Source organism: Heterocephalus glaber, unplaced genomic scaffold (genome assembly GCF_053883595.1).
Source record: "Heterocephalus glaber isolate CG9 unplaced genomic scaffold, H.glaber_assembly_v1.0 deba00001118, whole genome shotgun sequence".
In the NCBI taxonomy this organism is placed as follows: Eukaryota; Metazoa; Chordata; class Mammalia; order Rodentia; family Bathyergidae; genus Heterocephalus; species Heterocephalus glaber.
Window position 1 is genome coordinate 1,086,288 of NW_028258196.1, and position 21,657 is coordinate 1,107,944.

The following is a 21,657-nucleotide window of genomic DNA, read 5'->3' on the forward strand; positions in this document are numbered from 1 at the left end:
TTTCTACACCTATTTCCCTGTCACTGGTGAGATTATCTTTGTAATTAAATTGAATATCTGTGCATAAATGAGGCCAGGCAGAAATAAATGTTATTGTTGTGGGTAAAGGAAAAATAAAGACAGATTAGCAAGAACAGCAAATAAGATCGTAGTACAATTCAGAGAAATTGGAGATGTGCCTTCCTGCTTGAAATCATTGCAGGTGTATTGCAAGCAATTATAGTTTCCTCCTGATCAACACCATGGCCCCCTTTTAAGTGTAAAGCAAATTTTTCAGGAATAATCACTGTATAAAAATAGATTAAGGATTTTGTTTTATAAAGGATAAGACATTTTTATAAATAAGAAAAACACCTACAGTTTACACTAGCTGAGATAAAAAGTATGAGAATTATGAATTCCCATACTTGAGAAAATAAAATTATTCATAGTTAAGGTCAACAATAAGAACTCTTATCAGTGGTACAGTTTTTAACACTTCTCCTGTTACTGAGATGTTCAAGATCATCTAGAGCTTGAAAAAACAGGAAAATTTGCTTCATAACTTTTTTTCTTAGAAAGAGGACTTCAGAATAATCTTTGTAAATCCTAAAGTTAAATCAGCCCTTGCTAAGAGTGGACTGACAGTGTCTAGAGGCTTGTGGAGTAACACGAAGGCAATGGGTGTAACTATGCTGTAAGGAACACTGACTCTTCTAGAATGACAAGTGCAGGACCTACCAGTCTCAAAATGGCATTTTTGTGAATTTTATTCAATTCAGTCCCACAAAATTTAATTTGAGTCAAGCTGTGACAATAAAAAGAGAAATGAAGCTCAGTTCCAAACCCAGGTAGACCACAGCCTGGTTGTGTACGTATGCCAGTGTGGCTGTAACTAGCAGCACCACGGTCACCTCTGCGCTGGCTTCATGGCGTCAGAAGGAACGCTCAGTGTGTATCTACTAAATAGGTCATTTCCTGACCGTGGACATTAAGTATTCTGGGATCACAAATGAGGTAGCCATTAATTCTGCCTGAAGGCATCCACTGAGCATTTGTTTAACTAGGAAGACTCTGGGATGTTCCAGGAACAGTGTTATGGAAATACTGCGTGCCCCTTGGGAGTGCTAGGCAGCTGGAAGAGTATGAAGCTATGGATGTCTGGATTTCAAGGACAACTACTGCTACTAGTTTGATATCTTACTTTGGATCTCATTCAGTTTTAACATAAATTATTTACTTATACATAGACAAAGTCACACACATAGCATATTTTACATAGCTAGGACAGTGTCTCATTTTCTGTTCAGTTTCTTCACCTAACATCATCAGTGTCTCCTATGTAATTAATGAAATGCCTTCAGTGCCATTATTTTTGCTGTAGCATGGTAATTTAACAAATATTCTATTTTCCTAAGAAATTTTTGTTATTTCTAAAGTTTTACTCTTTTAACATAGTGATAAAGTTTTGTCAGTGTTTTTTACTAACAAAATCTCAGGATAAATATTATTTATTAGTATCTGTTTTTAAAATTTAATTTTAAAATAATATGTGTTAATTATAAAATAAGAAATTATATTTAAAAGTTAGACAAATGTGATCCTATCACTCATCAATAATAAATTTATCGAAGATGTGTATTTTTTATAAAGTTGAAAGTATAATGTAAGAGTCCTGTTTTTTTCATTCAACAGCATACAAACATTTCCCTGCTTTTACAGACTTTTTGTAAATATTTTAGTAGACACATGCTGTAGTTTAATAATAGATTAGTAGGACTGTCTAGTAGATATTAACATGGTATATACATTTAACTATAATAAAATTATAAGCTAGAACAAATGCCTTTTTGCATGTAGTTTTTTGTGGAGGAGATAGAATTTTAAGTTATTAGTACAGAATAATTAGTACTAGTAAATTAGAATATTAGAATAATTCTAATAATAATTACAGTATTAGTATTTCACTTAAAATGAAATTTCTTAGTGTAAGATGTGAATGATCTGAGGAACTTGATAGGGATTTTCTCCATCATCATATGAAAGCTCTCTAAATGGGTACTTTTAAAAGGAAGAAAGCCAATATTTATTGAACAAATATTTTATTTTTATGATTAGCAAGCCCTAAAATATTTTTTCTTTTTCTGGTGTACAGTTCTATGAATTTTAACACAAGGATACATTTATATAATCATCACAACAATCAAGATACAGAACAACAGTCTGGCTTGGAAACCCCCTTTGTGCTGCTCTTCCCTGGTGCTCCTGTCCCCACGGCCCTGACCCTGGCAGCCACTCTTCTGCTCCTCACTACTGTGGCTTTACGTCTTGCAGAATGTCGCACAAAGGGAACCGTAGAGCGTGTTGTCTGTTGGTCATGATATATTTCCCTCAGCACACAGCCTTTGAGAGCCATCCAAGCTGTGTGTATCGTAGTTCATTCTTTAGGGTTGCTGAGTAGTGTAGTTTGCTTGTTTTTTTTACCTATTGAGTTTTGAAGGTTTCTTTATGTGTCCTGGATGTGAGTCATTTATCAAATATGTACTTTGTAAGTATTTTCTGTCTTTTTATTTTCTTACAAATGTCTTTTGTGGCAGAAAGTTTTTTATTTCAGTAAAACCCAGTTTTTTTGTTTTATTGGTTATACTTTTGACTTCCTATATAGGGACTCAGCATAGTATCAAGCCATAAAAATGTTGTCATGCTTTCTTCTAAAAGTTTTGTTGTTTTTTCTATATAAGATGTCAGATTATCCCCACACTATTTATTGAATTTCTTCAGTGAATAGTATTTGAAACTTTCTTTATTATCTACCAAAAAAATGCTTCTGGATTTTTTGATTGGTTTTAATTTGATTAGTGTTTTCCATTCTCTTGCTCTTAACCAACCTGTATCATATTTAAAATGGGTTTCTTGTAGACAGCATATATTTAGGCCTTATTTTACTATCCATTATATCTTTTTTGGGGTTTTTGCTTTTTATGAAAAATAAAATTTCATAACAAAATAATAAAAGAATAACAATGATGAATAGACTATCATCTCTTCAGAGTAAATACTCAGAGTACAATACATAGGCAAAAGAAATGAACAGATAATAGCTGTTTTTAACTGATACCTTTAGATCATTTGCATTTAATACAAATATCAATATGTCTAGATTTATTTCATTTTATTATTTCCTTTCAATTTGTTCCCTGTTTTTTATTGTACCATTCTCCCTTTTCTGCCTTTTTAAATTGATTTTTAAAATTATTCCTTGAGATTTTTACTGTATCTCTTGGTAAATGTTTCTTTGGTTTTTTGTGATTTTTTGCTGTTGTTGGTTTTTTGCTGTAATTGCTTACTGTTGTTTTTTTTCTTTTTTCTACTTGATGTTCTTGAGATTACAGTATGCACACTAACTTGCCACAGTCATTTAGGGGTGACACTTTACCACTACTGGTGGACTACAGAAACCTTACTGGCGGCATGTTAGTCCAGATGTTTAATTCGCCACACTTTTGTGTTATTATATATATTACATCATACATATGCCAATTTTCTTTTCCAATTTTCATATATATATTAAAGAACTTAAGAGGAAAAATATTCTAAAATATTTCTCCAGACATTTACCAGGTCTGTTGCTCTTCCTTCAGTCCTTAGAGCAGAACTGTTAGCAGTGGATCCTCTTAATTATCCATCATCCAAAAATGTTTTTATTTCAATTTCCCCCTTTTTTGGATATTTGTGGACATAGAACTCTGGATTGATAATGTTATTTTATGTCTTTTGATCTGTGTGTTTATGAGGAGAAATCCACATTTAAATCATTGTTCTCTTGCTGAAATTTTCTCTGCTGCTTTCAAGTTTTTTTATTTGTTTTAGTTTTCAGTGGTTAGATTATATGGTATGTGGGCATGGGTTTGAGTGTTTGGGGTTTGCAGAGTTTCTTGACCCTGTAAATTAGGTCTTTCACAAATGTAAACTTTTCAGCCATTACTTTAAATATTTTTATTTTCTGTTCCATATTGTTTCCTGTCCTCTGAGACTGATGACACAAATATAGACTTCAATATATTGTCCTACAGGTACTTGAGACTCTGGAATTCTTTTTTCAATCCTTTTCTCTCTTTGTTTGAACAGTACAATTTGTCATCTTTGACATACCCTCTCTCCAAATTTCTATTAAGTCCAGCCAGTGAATTTTTAATTTCAGTCATTGTATTTTTCAGGTTTATAATTTCCATTTGGTTCCTCTTTATATCTTCTGTTTCTTTGCTGAGGTTTGCTGTCTTCCCATTAATTTCAAGAGTATTTGCCTTTACTTCTTGGTGCATGGTTTTAATAGCTTTTCTAGTCTTTGGCAAGTCTAGCATCTGTCATCTTGGAATCGATATCTTTTACCGACTTTTCACTTGGAATTGAAATGTCTTTCTATTTTCTTCATATGCTGAGTAATTTTAGATTTTATCCTGGACTTTTGAATATGTCTGCCTTATTTAAATGTCAAGAAGATATCTATTTTTTATTTGCTTGCTTTTGTTTAGCAGAACATTGGCTAGGTCCATCTCAGGCTGCAAGTTCTAGCCTACCTTCTGTGAATTCTGGCTCCACTGCCAGTTTTCAAAAACATTTGCAGTGATATTTGGATCAATGCCATGTGTGTGCTACCAAGTGTCTCGTCTGAGACCTGGGTGGTAGTTTTCCCTGTGGTTAATTTTTCAAACTCTATTGAGGATCAGATCCATGCAAAGCAAGAGAACTCCTAGCTCAGAGGTAAGCCAGGAGTTCATACACAAGCAGGGTCGCCTTCTTGATTGCTCTCTTTTCCGGTTACCCCAGTACCCCAGGAGGTTTCTTTCATCCTCATTTGATACGTACTTTTGGGTATCTGGTCCTTTGAGAATAGGACAGGCAATAGTGAAGGGAGACAAATGATAATTCACTGCTGATTTGATTGAACTTTAATGTTGGTCCTATGCCCAGTCTTTTTTCTACCATTTCCAGGAGCTTCTTCCCAGAGCAATAGTTGAATGCAAAGGGAGCGATAGTAGGCTTCCTCCACCTTTCCCAGAACCAGACTTTGCATGTTTCAGCCCTGTACTTTATACCAGCATTTCATTTGATCTGAAAAGTAGTTACCAGACTGATTTCACAGATGAGGAGACCAGACATGAGTAGTTTAATGATTTTCCTAAAATCCTAGAGGCCATAAATAGTGGGAAAAATATCTAAAATCTAAGCTACAAGTGTTTTCTTTCAAACTTTACAAAGTGTTTTACTTTTAACCAATTTCCCTACATATGCCCCCTTTTCTTTCCTATAGTAAAAACTAAGTCATAAATTACAAATTGGAGGCCAGGGATTTAGCTCGGTGGTTCTGCCGCCTGCCTCGAAAGCACAGGAATCCGAGTTTGATCCCAGGTACCAAAAAAAAAAAAAAAAAATTACAAATTGGAAGAGAACTATTCAGTTATTTTTCCTGAATCAGGCTTGTTTAACCATATCTGTTACTAATTTTTGCAGTTATTCTAATCTAATTAATTTTATCCAGCAAGTATTTACTGTGTTGGGTATTCATCATCCTGTGTGGGATTCAGAGTTAATTCAAGAATAGAGGGCCCTCCTTAGGACAAATGCAAATAATAAGTACAAAACAATAATGACAAAAACATTGAAAAAAGCAGCAAAGGGTAATAGGAATTTGAGGAAGGAAAGACTACTTTTAAGTAGGGATACAAAAGAAGAATCTCAGTATTTCCACCTGTAAAATAAAAAGAGGCATCAGAGAAAATGTTTGTTTCCATGTGGGACAATACCACAGCAGTTTTTCTCGTAACAGTGCCTGTCTCTAAGTATTTCTTTAATGTTACAGAGAGGAAGATTTTTTTCATCTGTTTGTTTGCTTCCCTTCAGTCCCTAAAAGCAACATTATTACACAAAAATAAATTTCAAACAACCTATTTGGGCAAGATTTAAATAAGCCAGCCTGTTCCCAAATGGTTTATTGGTAACCAGGGTTTAAGGAGTAAAAAGCGACTTTTCATGAATTATATTAAATATGTAGAATTTTAAGTTAAGATATATTTTTTCTGCCTCCCACAGGAAGGACACATTTGTTTGCATAGGGATTCATGAAGGTGACCCAACCTGGAGGAAGACGTACTCACTGTGGCCTTGGGGGTCCTGTGACAAGTTAGTTCCCCTGGAGATTGCATTCAACCCCGAGGAGTGGGTTAAACGCACAAAAAATATCTATAACTGGACTGAAGAATACGGGAGGTAGGAACAGCAGTTCTATTTTTAAGCAGAAGATAGCACTTTTGCTTACCTAAAAAATGCTACATTTTGAGATCTAATGGTTTCTGCATGCATTTTTATGAATTATTAAAATGATTTGCTGCCTACAAAGTGTCATAAAACAAATACAGAAAAACAGCACATCTCTCTTCCTCCTGTTCACAGGATGGCAGGAGGCAGAGGGGGAGAGGTGGTGTCGAGTGCATACCACAGCAGGCACACACACGACCCCAGCTGTGTCCATGCCTTCTGAAGCTGTTTTGTCTCCTGGCCCCACCCCACATCTTATCACCCTAAAACTAGAAGGGATTTATTACTGCAGTCGAGGTTGAAGAGGCACTTGATGGCCCAAGACAGTGTCCACATGCATGAACTTGTTACATGCTTTTTTCCTTCAAGAATGGCAGATATGCGCAGAGCGTGTAGCTCAGTGGTAAAATACTTGCCTATTTGCCTAGCATACATGAGGCCCTAGGTTCAATCCCCAGCACTGACAAAAGAAAAAAATGCAAATCATTTTTCTGTAGGAAAGATTGAGTTTGGGTCCATTTTTCACAGTTGTTGGATATTAACCTGGTTATGTTTTGGGGGACATTATTAGTGTTCCTTTAGCATTTCTACTCTCTCATACGGAAAATAAGTCACCATCTAAAGAAATTGCCCATTATCTGTTAAATTATGAATTACTGTATTTAAAGATTATATATCCTATTGCAGTCATGATGAACTTTTTAGAGACTGAGTACCCAAAATGCAATGCAAAGCCCACTTATTTATTACAAAGTGCCAACACTGCAATTAAACCTGAATACTGAGCTTTTGGTTTAGAAAAAATAACTCATACACTTGGCTCATGTGCTGACAGAGATGGCTCTGCATGCCCGCTGCAGCCCACATGGCATAGGCTCGCCACCACTGACTTATTGCATACAGTTTAAGAACAAGTGACAAGACCATCTGAACCCATGCCATGTAGGTATTGATCAGCATAGACAGACCTCACTGTGTGGAGCTGCCAGAGTGAGGTGGTGAGGCCTGAGTGGAAGCATCTGTGGCTTGCGTGAGGAAAAGTCAGATGACATCTCCAGATAGCTGGTGAATGGTCCACATACACAGTGTCACTCACTGTCTTCCTTCTATCCAATAAGCATGCGCTGAAGGGAGTGTTAATTAAGACCAATCAGCACAGCCTTCTTCCGGCAGCATGATGGCTCCGGCAAGGGGTGACCCTCTGGTAGCTCATCCCCTGGCTCTCCGCTGGGTCCCAAGGGTGGCCTGCACCTCACCTCTGCCACCTGTTGTAGTCTCACAGCTCGCAGGACAGCAGCCCCAGAGCTCCCCAGCCTCTCCTAGCAGTCCTTTGCTCCTGTGAGGCTCCAGAGCCTGTTATGCGGATCAGGAGCACATTTCCTCGAAGCCTCAGTTCCTTACCATTGAACTGGTTTTTAGTTGGGTTACTGTCAGCAGCCCATGTCAGCAGTCTTGTAAAACTGAAGCGTCTCATGTCGCGGCGGTGAGCTGACAGGTGCTGCCTCTCCTGTCCCTGCAGGTTTGACCCATCTTCCTGGGAGTCTGTGGCCAATGAGGAGATGTGGCAGGCAAGGTAACTTCTCTATGCACGCATCAGTCTACTCACACACAGCGGAGCAGCAGCCTTGGCGCTTTCCATTTTGAGAGTATAAAAACAACATAAGCAGCTATTTCCTTTGAGCCATTGCATGTGAATAGTCTCGTTTTGTCCTCCTAAAGCCCCATGAGGTTACTGACCCCCACTGTATAGAACGGCATGCTTCAGGGGACAGGGTGCGTGGCCAAGGCCGCTTGCTGCTTGTGCTGGAACCCAAGCTCGCAGACACTGAACTACAGTGCTTCCCATAAAGCAGCATGAGTGAGTGAGACTTCATTACAACCCTGCTTCTGTTAGAATGTGCTGGTAGCTGTTCAGCTGGCACCTGTTTAATACAGTGAACTCTCAAGTTAACAACCGGCCTGACATACGAATCACTTGACTTATGACCAGAATTTTAGTTTTAACTTAAAACCAAACTCTTGAATTGAGACCCAGATGTTGGCTGCTTGTGCTTCCAGATGGTCTCAGATACAGATTTAACCCTTAAAGAGCTCTGGAAGGAACATGAACATTCTTTCCTGTATGGTGTTAACTGAGAAATCCTGGGCCAGTGTCTCTCTAAGGACACTGAGATCTGCCTGTGTACAGGAGAGAGACGCTGAAGGCTGTGTAGAGGAGCCTGAGCCTTCACTGACCAACTTGAGTTACAGCCAGAGCTCAGGAACGAATTGAGTTCATAAGTCAAGGGTCAGTCCACTGTACTTCCTGAAGGTCAGGCAGCATCCTGTGCATCAGAGCTGCACGTGTCGCTGGAACACAGTTGCTGCCCTCACGGAGCTCAGAGTCTGACAGAGCACACTGGCATGTAAGAGAGGTCTCACTGTTAGTGTGAAAGACACTGTGCTTTCCTGTCAGGCAGGAAAAGCTTACTATGTCCTGCACAAAACACTGTGTAATGACAGCCACTGCTTCCCTTTCCCTCCTTTCCCTGTTACTGTTTTTAAGTAATCCAGACAACTTACACTAGCGGACCTTGGCCTGAACATGAATGTACAGGTCCGAAGTAGTACAGACAGTGTGCCCCCATCTACAAAAATGTACCGATGCCCAGTTTGTGCCAGGGACTACACTAAGAACTGAGTTGCAGTATAAAGGGCTTTCATAAGTTTAAAGAGGCTCATAACCAACTGTCAAGAAATACAGCTCTAATGTTAAAAACATAAGCACAGGACAGTTTGTGCAGTGTTTATTAAAAAGTCAGAAATGGCCCATTTCTAGTTATCAGTCTACTTACAGGGACAGACACTGAAGACCCAAGTGGAGGTAGGCTGTATGTTTACACCGTTCTTCACTGTGACTGACTGCAGGAAAGCCGAGCAAAAATCACATAAAAGAAGAATGCAGGTCTTTATTTAGGCAGGTATTGATGTAATTGGTGTGCTGAATACAACTTGGATGAGTTCGTGTAGTCAAAGAGCCCAGCCGTCTTTCCAGAACTAGGCACACTCGTGGCATGAGCTGCTGTGGCAGCACCTCCAGGGCCGTCCGACAGACCCAGCACACCCCCCTGCCGCCTGCCCTGGCATAACCACAATGTACAGCTGGAAGAGGCCAGTGTGACATAGCAGTGATGTATGTAGACTTTCTTCCTGACAGATTTGATAGTAAGTATGAATGCAGTGTCTTTGGGGAACGGAGTTGCTGGTGGTTTAGAATAAGTTTCTAAGAATATGAGCGAATGAAAAATGATACAGTAGAGGGTTTTGTACACGCCATGTCCGAGCAGTTAGCCCTGAATGTGAAATGGGTGACAATGACTGTAATGCGAGGCCCCACTCCCACCCCAGGATGAAGACACCGTTTTTTATCTTCAACCTGGCAGAAACTGTGAATGTGCCTTCAGATGTGAAAGCTCAGCTCTACGCTCATGCATATAACGTATGTTATTCTTTTATAAAGATGGGTATTTGGTGGGGAGATGGCAGTGATTGTTTGGGATGGGAAGGGTGTACAACAGTTTTGTTTTCGGTACCAGGGATCAAACTCAGGACCTTGTACTTGCCAGGCAGGCACGATGCCACGGAGTTATATCCCCGGCCCTGTGTAACAGTTTTTTATTCTTTGCTTCCAGCTTCGTTTGGACATTGTAAAGCAGTATATAAGGGAAAATGTTCCATATGATCACAGTGTCTAAAGTAAATGGCTGTAGTAGACACAATACCGTCCCTCTGCAGGATGTCTGTGTCCTAAACTCCAGAACTTGTAGCTGTTTCCTTACATGGCAGTGGGGACTTGGTAGATTTGATTAAGCTGAGGGTCTTACAATGGGAAATTGTCTTGATTATCCAGGTGGACGTGAAGTCTAACAGCGGCCTGGGCAAGGAAGGAAGGGGGTGAGAGTGAGCGGAGATGGGATGCATCACCCCGAGGCGCTGGAGGCGGAGGTGTGGCGGTGGGTTGGGGAGTGCAGCTGCCTCTGGAGGTTGGCCAGACTAAGGAAATAGTCTCCACAGAGCCTCCCGGCAGACACAGCTCTGCTGATTTTATGGCTTCTCACTGCCAGAAGTACAGATAATAAATGTATGTTGCTTCAAGCCACTATGTTTGTGGTCATTTGTTACAGCAGCAACAGGAAACTAATATAATGGCTTTATTTAAAAAGTTTAAAAGTTCTGGCAAGTTACCCTCTATGCAGAAGTCCTGATCCTGGCTGTACTTGAAATGAGAGGGCCACAGCTAGTTGAGATTTCCTGAGTAAAGAGGTCATGGAGAGATGCTCCCTCCTAACTGGCCCCAGGAAGCTGAACAAACCTTCCAAATGCAGTCACCCTGAGGCCTTCTCCAGATCTGTCCCCACTGGGAAATGGGCACATGGGCCAGAGCCTCGCTGCTGTACTTCTCCCCCAAGTCTCTGCCTCTGTCATCTGCAGCACTGGGCTCTTCAACTCCTGCAGGCAGGCTTGGAGTCTGCTGTGCAGTAAACAGATACCCTGGCAAGGCCCATGGACACAGAGTCCAGAACTGTGTGTGTGAACCACGGGTACTGCTGCTGTCTCTGGACTGCCATGTGTCTCTCCGGGCATTTGCTTAGGGCTGAGTCAGAACAGCGTGGGGTCTAAATAGTTGACTGATTCTACTCCTGAACTCTGATCATTGACTTTATTCATTTATTCACCACTCACAGAGCCCTTACTGCATAGCTGTTCCATAACACAGATTGTGCTGGAGACAGCTGGCCTTATTCCTGCCCTCAAAAAGGTAGCAAGCTAGACAGGGAGCCAGGAGGCTGAGTCCTCATTGATAGTGCAGGCTTATGAGTGCAGAGGGCTGGGGGAGCAGAGCTGGGCTGAGCCAGCTGGGCAGGAGATGTCACTGGGCTGTCGTCTGAATGACCAGAAGGAGCTCACCAGACAGATGGCGGAGCCAGGAAGCCAGAGACCGAGAGCAGGCCGTCCATACGGAGGAAGCCACAGGCGCATCCCATGGGAGGGCAGACAGGAGTCCTGAGTGTGGTGGGCATGGCCTTCGGATTGGGGCCTGGCAGGGCCAGGGCCAGGTTCTCTGGCCATTCCGCCACGTGTTGTCAACTATGAGTCACTTAACCTTTGGAAGCCTTGATTTTTTCTTTTTTAAAAATGGACATTGAACTTTAAAATATTAGATCTCACATCCTGGTCATCTCTCATTTCCTATTCATCTCTAATGCCTTGTAGCTCTATGCCTATGTAGTTCTATGTCACAAGCAGTCTTTGTTTGGGACTCACTGATATTTCATGTTCTCGTTAGTGAGGTCTTCCATGCTGGTTGTTAGGCCGTGCTGAGGCTCCCCTGTGCATCTGTGGTCCCTGTGAGCAGTGAGCTTTGCCCTTCTCCATGCACACGCACTGTAGGCGTCTCCTCGCCTGTCTCCAGTTATGTGATTGTATTTACAAGCAAATTGTGGCCAATTACTTGATGGGTCAACACAGACCCACCCCAGTGCTGATTCCTCAAGAACATTCTTGCTAGGTACAAAGGATATTTTTCCTATTATCCCACTTAGTAGCTTATACAAGGCATTAAGTTCAGGTAATATTAAGTTCCGAGATAGAAGGGAAGCAAGCAGTAGCCAGCTCCTTGGGAAACACTGGGTCAGGTAAGGATGTCCCGAACGAATGGAAGGCCGCCCTCTAAGACCAGTACTGTAGTAACACACACAAAGGAGGAGATAGCGCTCCACACAACAAGAAGTGATTGGCTTCTCAAGATTCAGCACGTGTGGCTTAACAGGCCACCCAGAATTAGCTAATGCTGCCCAAGCCACAGAATGTTCTGATGCCTGCGACTGCAGTGGATGGGTCACAGTGAGCCTCTGGGTTTCTTGAGCACTCAGGGAAACACTCCTGGAAGTGCTGCCTCTGCGGACTTTGAGAGCCTACCTGGTGTCGGCACCTGCTGTGCGCTGCATATCCCTCCTCCTCAGAGGGAAGCTCAGGATGCAGGGAGAAGACAGAGTAGGAAGGCTGGGTAGAGAGACTGTGTGTTTTACCAAGAGGGTTAGAGGGCTTACGCTGACCTGACAAAGTACATGGTGATTTTTTCATATTTTATAAAACTTAGATTAACTACAGAAGTTGCTTTAAAAGGCAGCTTGAAGGCAAAGGCTTATTAACTATGGAAATGATGTCTCAACATGGATTGTGGAGTTTTTGACAAAGACACTCTTGAAATCAGTGTACATTTGTCTGCTCTGGAGTAGGAGCTGCGGAAGTAGATAATGCAGTTGGTCCCTTTCAAATTAACAATGTTGCAACCTAATTCTAACTCAAAAACCCGGGTCCCATTGAAAGTATCACTACCCTGCCTTGTTGAGAGGTTCTGGAATATTCCTGGGAATCCAGCTCTGACTTGATGGTCGCCACGAAGGCTGTGACATTCTCAAAGAAGCAAACGTAATGCTTCATTTTGTGATTTTCCTCTGCTTTTTGTTTACACATTAAATTTTCAGGTATTTCCTTTCCTCAATACTGAAAATTCTAATTGTATCCAGTTAATACTGTCTGATGTGGGAAAATCAAAATTCTGAAATATAGCAAAGTTTTAACTCTCAAAATTGTAAACTGTAGACTGTGGTGAAGATTTACAGTATTTTGGGTTAAGGGTGCTTTTCACCTTGTTTTTCCAGCCTCCTCCAGGATGGGGTGGTTGGGATTGTTCTGTTGTTGTCACTCCTATTGTCTTTAATGCCAAGAGAAATTCATGGAAATAACGTGGGACAAAATTTAAATTTCTTCCAGTTCTTTTGCCACACAGTCTTCTAAAGGAAGCTACTTTTTTTCTCCAGCAGCTAAATTTAGAGTTTCAGCCTCTCTGCCTGTTGAGTAAATAGCTTTCCACAAGTTAGAACTAAATCCTTTTCCCAGAACATCTTTCTGGAGGAAGAGCATTTTGCCCTGACACAGTGTGTGTCAGTTCCTCCCGCAGCACCCGAAAACCCCAGAAGCGCTTTTAGATGAAGCATATTTGCCTCCTGCTACTGTAATAATTACAGTAACATCCTGCATTTTCTGCATGGCCTAGCAACGATTAGATTTTTACTGTAGGCTGCTTGGATTTTTTTTCTTGTGCTGTCAATTTCTCTGTGTTTTCTGTTTTCTTTTTAAGTCAAGGGATAACAATGGAATACCAACATTTTTGCTGTTTTCCAGCTTTATAAGGAGATTGTCTATTTACAAAAGGAACACCCAGTGAATTGGCACAAAAACTATGCCATCGCCTGTGAGAGGATGCTGCACTTTCAGGAGAGAGATGCAGATGCCGAAGTCCTGTTGTCTGAAACCATCAGACATTTTCATCTCTACACTCAGAAAGCACAGAATGATCCACAGCTCGCTGATATTTTAGCTGCTCTCAAGGACCTGAGAAAAAAACTGCAAAGTCTGAGAAATATTAAAAATGTCAGAGACAGCAAAATGTGAAAAACCTGCTTTCATTCAGCTTCCAAAATCCTGAAGTCCAAAAGTTTTTCTTCCAAGAAAAGAAACTGCAAACTAAGTTATTACCCAGATATAAGTATCCTGGTACAGCAGTACTGCCTAATCAATGTTTGTATTTATGCAAAATTCTGTTTACCGCTTGTTACCATATTAGTATTTCCATGAGAGGCTTTAGAAAAGACATCTTCCTACTGCCACAGTCTTTCATCAGATGACTCTGCTTGATTAAACTCTAGAAGAGAATGCGCTATTTTCATTTATTTAAAATATTGACCATGAACCTTTTAAGGACCATGCTTATTGGTATCAATTATATAGGTTAAATTCTTAAAATTTTCATACCAAAGACATTTTGTTTCCTGAAAGTAAAATAGTTTTTTTAAAATGAATAATGTTATGCTTCATGTTTAAAATTCCTTTTTTGAAAAAAAGGAACTGTCGTTGTTGTGTATGTCACACTGCAAGCTACACACCAAGCAGGTAATATTGTGGAAAAGTTTGAGTTGTATTGTCTCAGATGGTTCTCTGCATTCACTAAAAGAAAAGCTAATTTGGTGCCTAAACTGGCGAGTGAAAAGCATTTCATATTTACTTAATTAATTTTATATTTTATTTCTATTTGGACTCACAAATCTAGACCCAACAATTAGTAGGTTCCTGCTGCCCAAATGCAGAAGAAGTGCATGAGGACAGGAGGGGTGTTCAATAAATTCATTTCTGTTACAAGCATCTTTTATACCTATTACTAAAGAGAACCTAGGAAGAAATGCAAATAATCGTTCTTTATTTATTATGACAGTTAATTAATAGCAACCTGTTTTAATGAATAAAGTCACTCAGAGTCCTTCAGTACTTCCTAAGTAGAGGCCTGAATCTGTAGGGATTCTTTCCCCCCAATTGTGTGGCTCCTAGACTGCAGGCACTATATAGGCCCCTGTATAGAAATGCTCACTAATGAAGAGGGAGGGCTAGAAGCTTGTCTGCATTCAAAGATCACTGGTGAGTCATTCAGCAAGAAAAGGCCCCTTACCAGGAATAGTCACAGTTCCGTGGCATTGTACTAGCAAAAGGGTCTGATCAAAGGTCTCCTGCAGAGCTTGCATGGTTCCCTTTCATACTACGACCATAATTAAAACCACTAATTCTCTTTTAAAATGCTGCAGGATGCCATGTAGGCATCTGTCTGGAGTGTCCTTTGTGATGTCATAAGCTGTTAAGGACCAGTGCCGAGGGCTTTTGAGCGAAATGCCAGTCATGAAGGTGCTTCAAGACAAGGGCGCCCCTAAAAGCTTGACAGGCCTTGACTGCACAATTCGAGCTGAATTTGCCCCTTGTCAGCTGCCAGTAAATAAATCTCAAAGAGGGAAAAGCTGAAGTTTCATTACCTGATCCATGGGGCTTTGTTGGTTTTGGCATCACACAGGGGAAGCTCTTGCCCCTCCATCCTCTGCATTTGAAGATGTCCATTGGAGCCTGCAGCGCCTGGACAGGGTTCAGAGCGGAACCTTTTGAAGAGTGTCAATAGTTGTAACAGTTCAGCTGTTAGGAAGACAAATAAATGGAGGAGCTCATTAATCCGCTTTTGGCTCTCAGTGCCTTTTGCCCTTTTATCACAGCCTTATTAGGCTCCTACTCATCTTGAACCAGAAAAAATGAATTGAAGTTGTTGAGTACTAATTGGCAAAGACTTTTAATCATGGGCCAAGAACTTTCACTGACTTGAAAGTAACTTCTCCACAGGGAAAAACCCAAAACCTGGGTTACCTTAAAACAAAAACCTGTTGGAGTTCAGTGTGGTGTAAAAATTTAAGGAAGCGTTGATAAATTGTCTAAGTTTATCCATTTGAAAGAAATTATGTAAGAGTATGATTTTTCACTTTTCTGGGAGGAGAAAGGGCAATAAAATGCAAATGCTCCTTAGTAGCATGTTGTCTTTATTGGTTCAGAAAAGAGATTGCATGTCTGTGTGAGCAGACCGTGTTTGTTTCTGCACATCTACACCTGTGTGTGAGTATTCATCTGAGTACACATACGTGGTATTTGAGGCACCTTATTAATGGTAATATTTCCTAGTCAAAGCCTTAAGAATGGCAATGAATGCCTCTTTTTGAGGACATCTTTTTCAATGTGGGTCTCTGCTTAGAGTACTGACTTGTCAAATGGTATGTGGATTATTATGGATTTGAGTGGCAGTGGTTCAGGGCCACTCTCTTTGAGAAAACAGTGATACAAAGTCCAAAGTATAGGATCATAATTATATTTAAATTTCAAAAAATCATTGGCAAATGAAACTTAGTAAGCTGAGCTGAGAGGTGCAGGTGTTGGGCTTCGTTCCCATATTAACTGTTTTGAAGAACCCTTTCCTTTCTCTTGTGTGATACTAAGTAAGTTGCTTTTCCCCCTTTCTCTTGCATAGAGCATGACACCATAAGATCTAATCGAAGGGAATTCTTTCATTGAACCTGCTGATGAAGAGGATGTGGAGATGACTTCTCACGTGGGATCTGGCCTGTGTCCCCCAAGCAGTGTCCCTGGAGGGCTGTGGGTTGGCAGCATGACAGGAACCCCACAAGGCCAACTTCTGCCTGGACTTTGGCCTTGTGGGAGCCAGCAAGTGGGAGCCAGCAGAACGGTCTGCCTTCCCACATGCCACAATGCCTGCTGCCCTGGCACTGGGCTGCTGATACCAAGGGTGAGGAGAGGCCACTGTGGCTTCAGCACTGCCCAGCGACCCCAGCTGGGTTTGCCTGACTGTTCTTTTTACTTTGTTTTTTAAAAGGACCCATTTCATGCAACCAAAATATAAAGGAATCAATTACTAGTGTACCATTTTGAAAAACTTAAAATAGAAATTATGAAATTCTATTTCTGCCTACATTCTTAGTGTTTTCTAATGATGGAGCCATGATATTTAGCTTTTATGATATTTGACTAAAGCCCATTTTGAGTTTTAAGGTTATTGTTATGTTACCCTTCAGATAACTCGAAGTCACCAGGTTAGTATATGATGAGTAGATTTTTAAATTTATATTTAAAAACTTAAATATTTTGAGTCCTTGATCATAATACCTATCAATATTCTTCAGAGGTTAAAATATTAATGCTTTTAATATTCAGGAAAAGGAAAAGTTTAATTCCAAAGGCTGAAAAAAATTAATCCTGTTATACCAGATTCTTTTGTTCTGTTTTATTTGTGATATATTTTATAAATGCACCAATACAGGGTATTACTTAAAATTCTGCTCTTCTAACTGGCTCTTAAGTCCTATGGCATAGTAAAGAAAATAATTCCAACCCAGGAAGAGACTCATACTACTTTACCCTCAGATTTTGTTGTGGATGCAAAACCATTGTAAAGCTCACACTGACAAACCAGTGTTGCCGGCAGGATTCTAGGAACATCTGAAGGCCAAGACCCTGGCACAGCGGCTGGGAGCAGACACGGAGTTGCCACTTAGTGTGACCATGCTCAATGAAGACATCCCGGCAGTCAGCACCTTCTGAGGCCTGTCTGACTTGAATCCGCCTGTGGACTATTTAGGCAGCTCCAGGAAGAGTGGAGTGTGGAAAGTAAACTAACAGAAGTAAATCCTAAAGCCTCTGCCCCCAGAAAAAAAGAAACCTGAAACATTTCACTGGTATAACGCATATTTGGTGGGAACTGCATACTGGAGAGACTGGATCCTGTCCTTTGGAGGGAGGGGCAGGCTGAGATTCCAAGGATTAACGTGAACCCCGCAGTCACTGGCCTCTGGGTGGAGTGCTCTCTCTTCTGTGTATCTAAGGTGTTGTGTGAGGGTTATACAGACATTGTGGTAGCTTTTAAATACTGAGTTGATAAGGTTGAGACGTTGCAAGGTAACGGCCAAGAACACAAAGGCAAATAACTGCTGGGCCACACTCCTCTCCCAGGGACTCAACTTCACAAGCAGCCAAAAGCTCAAGTCTTTCTGGGCCCCGCTGCCATTAGGTGAGGATAATATGGAAGTGTAGAGTCTGCTGCAAGTTGAGCATAAGTAGTATAAGGGAAAGAGGAGTATAGTAGATGGATTTGGAACACCATCTTTATTGATAAGTTCATTAAAGATATCTGTTGATGCTAGTAGAGATTATGAATTATGTACGGTTGGGGAAAAATACCACAATCATCTTCTATTTAGAAGTGTTAACTGGAAGGAGTTATTTTGTAATGTAACCTTTGAAAAAAGATATTTGAGATTTCTCTCAGCTGAATGAAATATTCCCTTAGATGTGTGAACCATTGGAAATATCCTTAATACCTGTGGTTTGGCTTAACACCAAAAGGGCAGCACTGCTTGGGAAATCAGACCCAGTTGCTCATCCTGGGGAGAAACACCTGGTACCAGAACCTTGGGAGCTAGGAAGATGGGGTTCCCTGTGAGGCCCTTCTGTACCAAGACGTGAACCCAAGGTGGCAGCCCTGGGTGTGGCAGAATCCGAGGAGAGGGAAAAGATGAAAGGACTGGAGGCTCCTTGTAGTGTCTTCCCTCGCAATAGGTTCTGGGCACAGAAGGAAAATGGTAGATAATTGTATTAATAGAAATGGTTTGGGGCCGGGGATGTAGCTCAGTGGTTCCGGTGCCTGCCTCACAAGCTCAAGGTCCCAAGTTTGATCCCCGGTACCAAAAAAAATTGAAATGGTTTTAAACATGAATGTAAAAAAAAACAAGTGTTTTTTAAAATTATTCTAGGAAAAGCTACAGAGTTGTTTAAAAGCAGAAATTATCTATTAATAAGCTGAGCTTCTCTGATGAGTTAAAGGCCAATGAAACAGTAAAAGGAAGTTTCAATAAAAGTTTGTTTATAGAATGAAAAATCAAAGCTCAATTATACAGAGCTTAAAACAGGTCATTTCACAGTGGGAGAGCACTTGTGGTGATTCTTATTTCATCTGTCCTAACTTCCGCCCTGGGTACGGCACACCCGTTCCATGTGTGCACCAGCCTCTCTCTCCAGCGACAGAGCTGCTAGCCCTGACCTTCCATTCACCCACACTCACCCGCAGGCTTCCTAACCATGCAAGGCTGTGCATCCCAGAGTGGTTATCCAAATGCCAGACATGAAGTCAGTTTAGTGACAGTTGACCAGTTCCTCTTAATGACAAAGAATAAAAAATCTAATGCATCTGAGCTAACAAAGGCAGATACTGTTTCATGAAACGTGTGCGTATGCACATGTGTAATTATAACATGTATTCTACTATGTATGTGTGCATATGTATAAATAACATGTCCTATAATAATTATATAAGCCTATAACTGTATTACTAGGTCATAATATAAAATGTTTTTATTATGGGCCACATTAAAAAATAAATTTGGAAGGGCTGGGGATTTAGCTCAGTGGCGCTGCATCTGCCCTGCAAGTGCAAGGTCCTGAGTTCGATCCCCGGTACTGGAAAAAAAAAATTGGAAGACATTGGCTTAGAAAAACCTAATACGAAAAGGCTTGTAAAGGATCATCCAGTGTTAACTATCACAGTTGATGCAGTTTAATACATGAAGAAACTGAGTCCTGTAGTAAGTAAGTAACTTGAATAATGTCACACACTGAGGGGGTGGTGGAACTGGAACCAGAACAGAAGCTTCTGGTTCAGCTGGTACCCACTCCCTGTTCCCATTGCACGTAAAATCAGCTGGATTCCTCCATCCACTGCAGAGCACGTGAATGTCCTCGGGTGACGCTGCCATCTTTAAATTATGATAAACTGTTCTAGAGGTAAATGGTCTGTGAAATCAAAAACTGTGTCGCAGGAAATTGTTTAAAAGCCATACACAAGTTCTTTCTCACTCTCCTCCAACCCTTCAGAATGTAATTTTCCCCCTTTCCTTTTAGAAAGGACCAAATTGTATCCCTAGCTTTTGATGGAGAATTTCCCCACCCATTCTGTACTTAGGAATATATACCCAAATTAAGGGTTTTAGCGTGATAAGAAAAAAGTCACTTTGAAATCCAGGAATTTATTAGCATAAATTACATTCCAGCTGAATCAGCTGCTGGCAGCTCCATTTGAAAAGCGTTGGTCTAGTTTCTGTCTCTTCCCTTGTGAGCCAAGGTCCAAACACAATCAGAAGAACATCTCTTGCTCTACTGGATGTCTTTGGGTTTGGACTTAGACTTCACCTTCCAGGGGCCAAGCCTGCCTGGGGGTGGTGCTCACGACTGCCCACTGCTGTCAGTTCAGCCCCTTGATGAAAAAGGCAAAGGGTTACAAAGGCAGAGGTCCCTTTGAAGACCCACGTGTCTGGTTTCCTAATTTGGAACAATTTTGTGTGTAGCTAAAATGATTCTTTTCAAATTTTGCTCCTGAGTCCTAGTTATAAAAATGGTAATAATAATCATGATTATTAGTCACTAATCAGTGACATTTGTCCTCCGTTGATTGCTTCAGTGATTTGAAATCATCAGCATTTCTTTCATGTACTCTCAGAACCATAAGTAATTTGGCCTTACCTTGGGAAGCAGGTAAATTCAGTGTCTCATGAGTCACAGACCCCTCTTGATGTAACCACACAGTTAGGTTGCTTATATGTGTCATGTTTTTGGTAAAGGTATAAAAATGGCCTGCTTCACAGGGTTACATTTAATAGGACAATACTTCCTCTCTTTCACTCATTCCCTCGTGAACAAACAAATACTGTACTTGGTTCAAAAAGCCCAATCCTGTTGGATATTGTGAACTAATCTGTACCCTGTAAAGGTGTGAGTCTATACAAAAATCAAACAAAACTAGAATTTGTTTCAAGGCGGTCTCCTGAGATCCCCTAACAGTGGTGTTGTTATCGTGTGACACATGGGATCTGCTTGAAATTTTGCTAAAATATTCTGTTTTTATTACAGGGCACTTGGATTGAATAAATACCTTTGCCAACACTTTGGTGTCATCCCATGAAGCCCAGGCACTGTGCGCATGAGGAGTTCGCCTGGTGGGCTTGAACTGGGAGGCTCCATGCAGTCCAGGCCTTCCCAGCCCCTACACCCCCAGTCCCTGGAAGCATGCCCTCTGGGAACTGCAGTAGGTGCACCCTACCATGCAGCTATTAGAGCTGACTCCAGCTCTGCCACTCACTCACTGGTTCTTACAGTTCTGAGGCAAGGTTCCCTTTGTAGAGTGGAAGTGTAAAAGCCTGGCTTCAGTGGGGCTATACGACTGTTTTGAACAGGGCTGGTACACACCAGCGACTTAGTCCTGACCATTTCCATGAATGTGTCATAAAACTGGTTCCTCTTACCTTATACACCTCTGTAAAACAAATCTTCAAAGCCTCTTCATACTTTACTTGTCTTTTATATGTTTAAAAATGTCCTCACTCGGCACACATCTGGAAATTTTAAATAATTCCATTTGAATTATAGTAATTATAAATAATGCAGTAAATTATATGGATAACTGGCACTTACATGAGAATAACCACAAAAGCAATGAACAGATGGAGAAACAGATCAGTCTTGTCAATAGGGAGACACATCTCAACCCACCGTGTGTGTGCATGTGAATGTCAGTGCACACACAAGTAAAATCCATGCGCTCACAGTTCCAGTGACTCCGTTACCGTGACCCACCTCAAGGAAGGGTGGACACTGTTTCTCTGCCTCCTCTTCCCAATCTTAGGTGTTGCTGTCTGTACCTTGGATCCTGCTCTGCCTTCACCTGTGTGATGGAGATGCTCCTGGGCCCTCCCGGGGTCCTGTGGGGGTCCCCAAGACCAGCCTCCTCCTGGGGCTGCTTCCCCAGCACTGTGAGGACTGGCATGGGCGGGAGGCCTGGAGTCGGGGTGCAGGCCGTTGCCGGAGGACGGGGCTCTGGGTGGCTTCATAAATGAGCAC

The 21,657-nt window shown here is 41.2% G+C and overlaps 1 protein-coding gene across 6 annotated transcripts in view; it reads left to right on the top strand.

The window, feature by feature from the left end:
- Tmem260 (transmembrane protein 260) overlaps nt 1-15,729 on the top strand; it is a 57,584-nt gene extending 41,855 nt beyond the window's left edge. For 3 of the 6 annotated variants that reach the window (XM_004871082.3, XM_021249194.2, XM_087210142.1), the window contains 4 exons: nt 6,070-6,246; nt 7,814-7,867; nt 9,682-9,772; nt 13,522-15,729. In XM_004871082.3, the coding sequence (XP_004871139.1) occupies nt 6,070-6,246; nt 7,814-7,867; nt 9,682-9,772; nt 13,522-13,791 (592 nt within the window). In that variant the 3' untranslated portion in view covers nt 13,792-15,729. The other 3 variants (XM_021249195.2, XM_021249196.2, XM_021249197.2) reach the window with 3 other exon arrangements.
- Nucleotides 15,730-21,657: the final 5,928 nt, after the last annotated feature.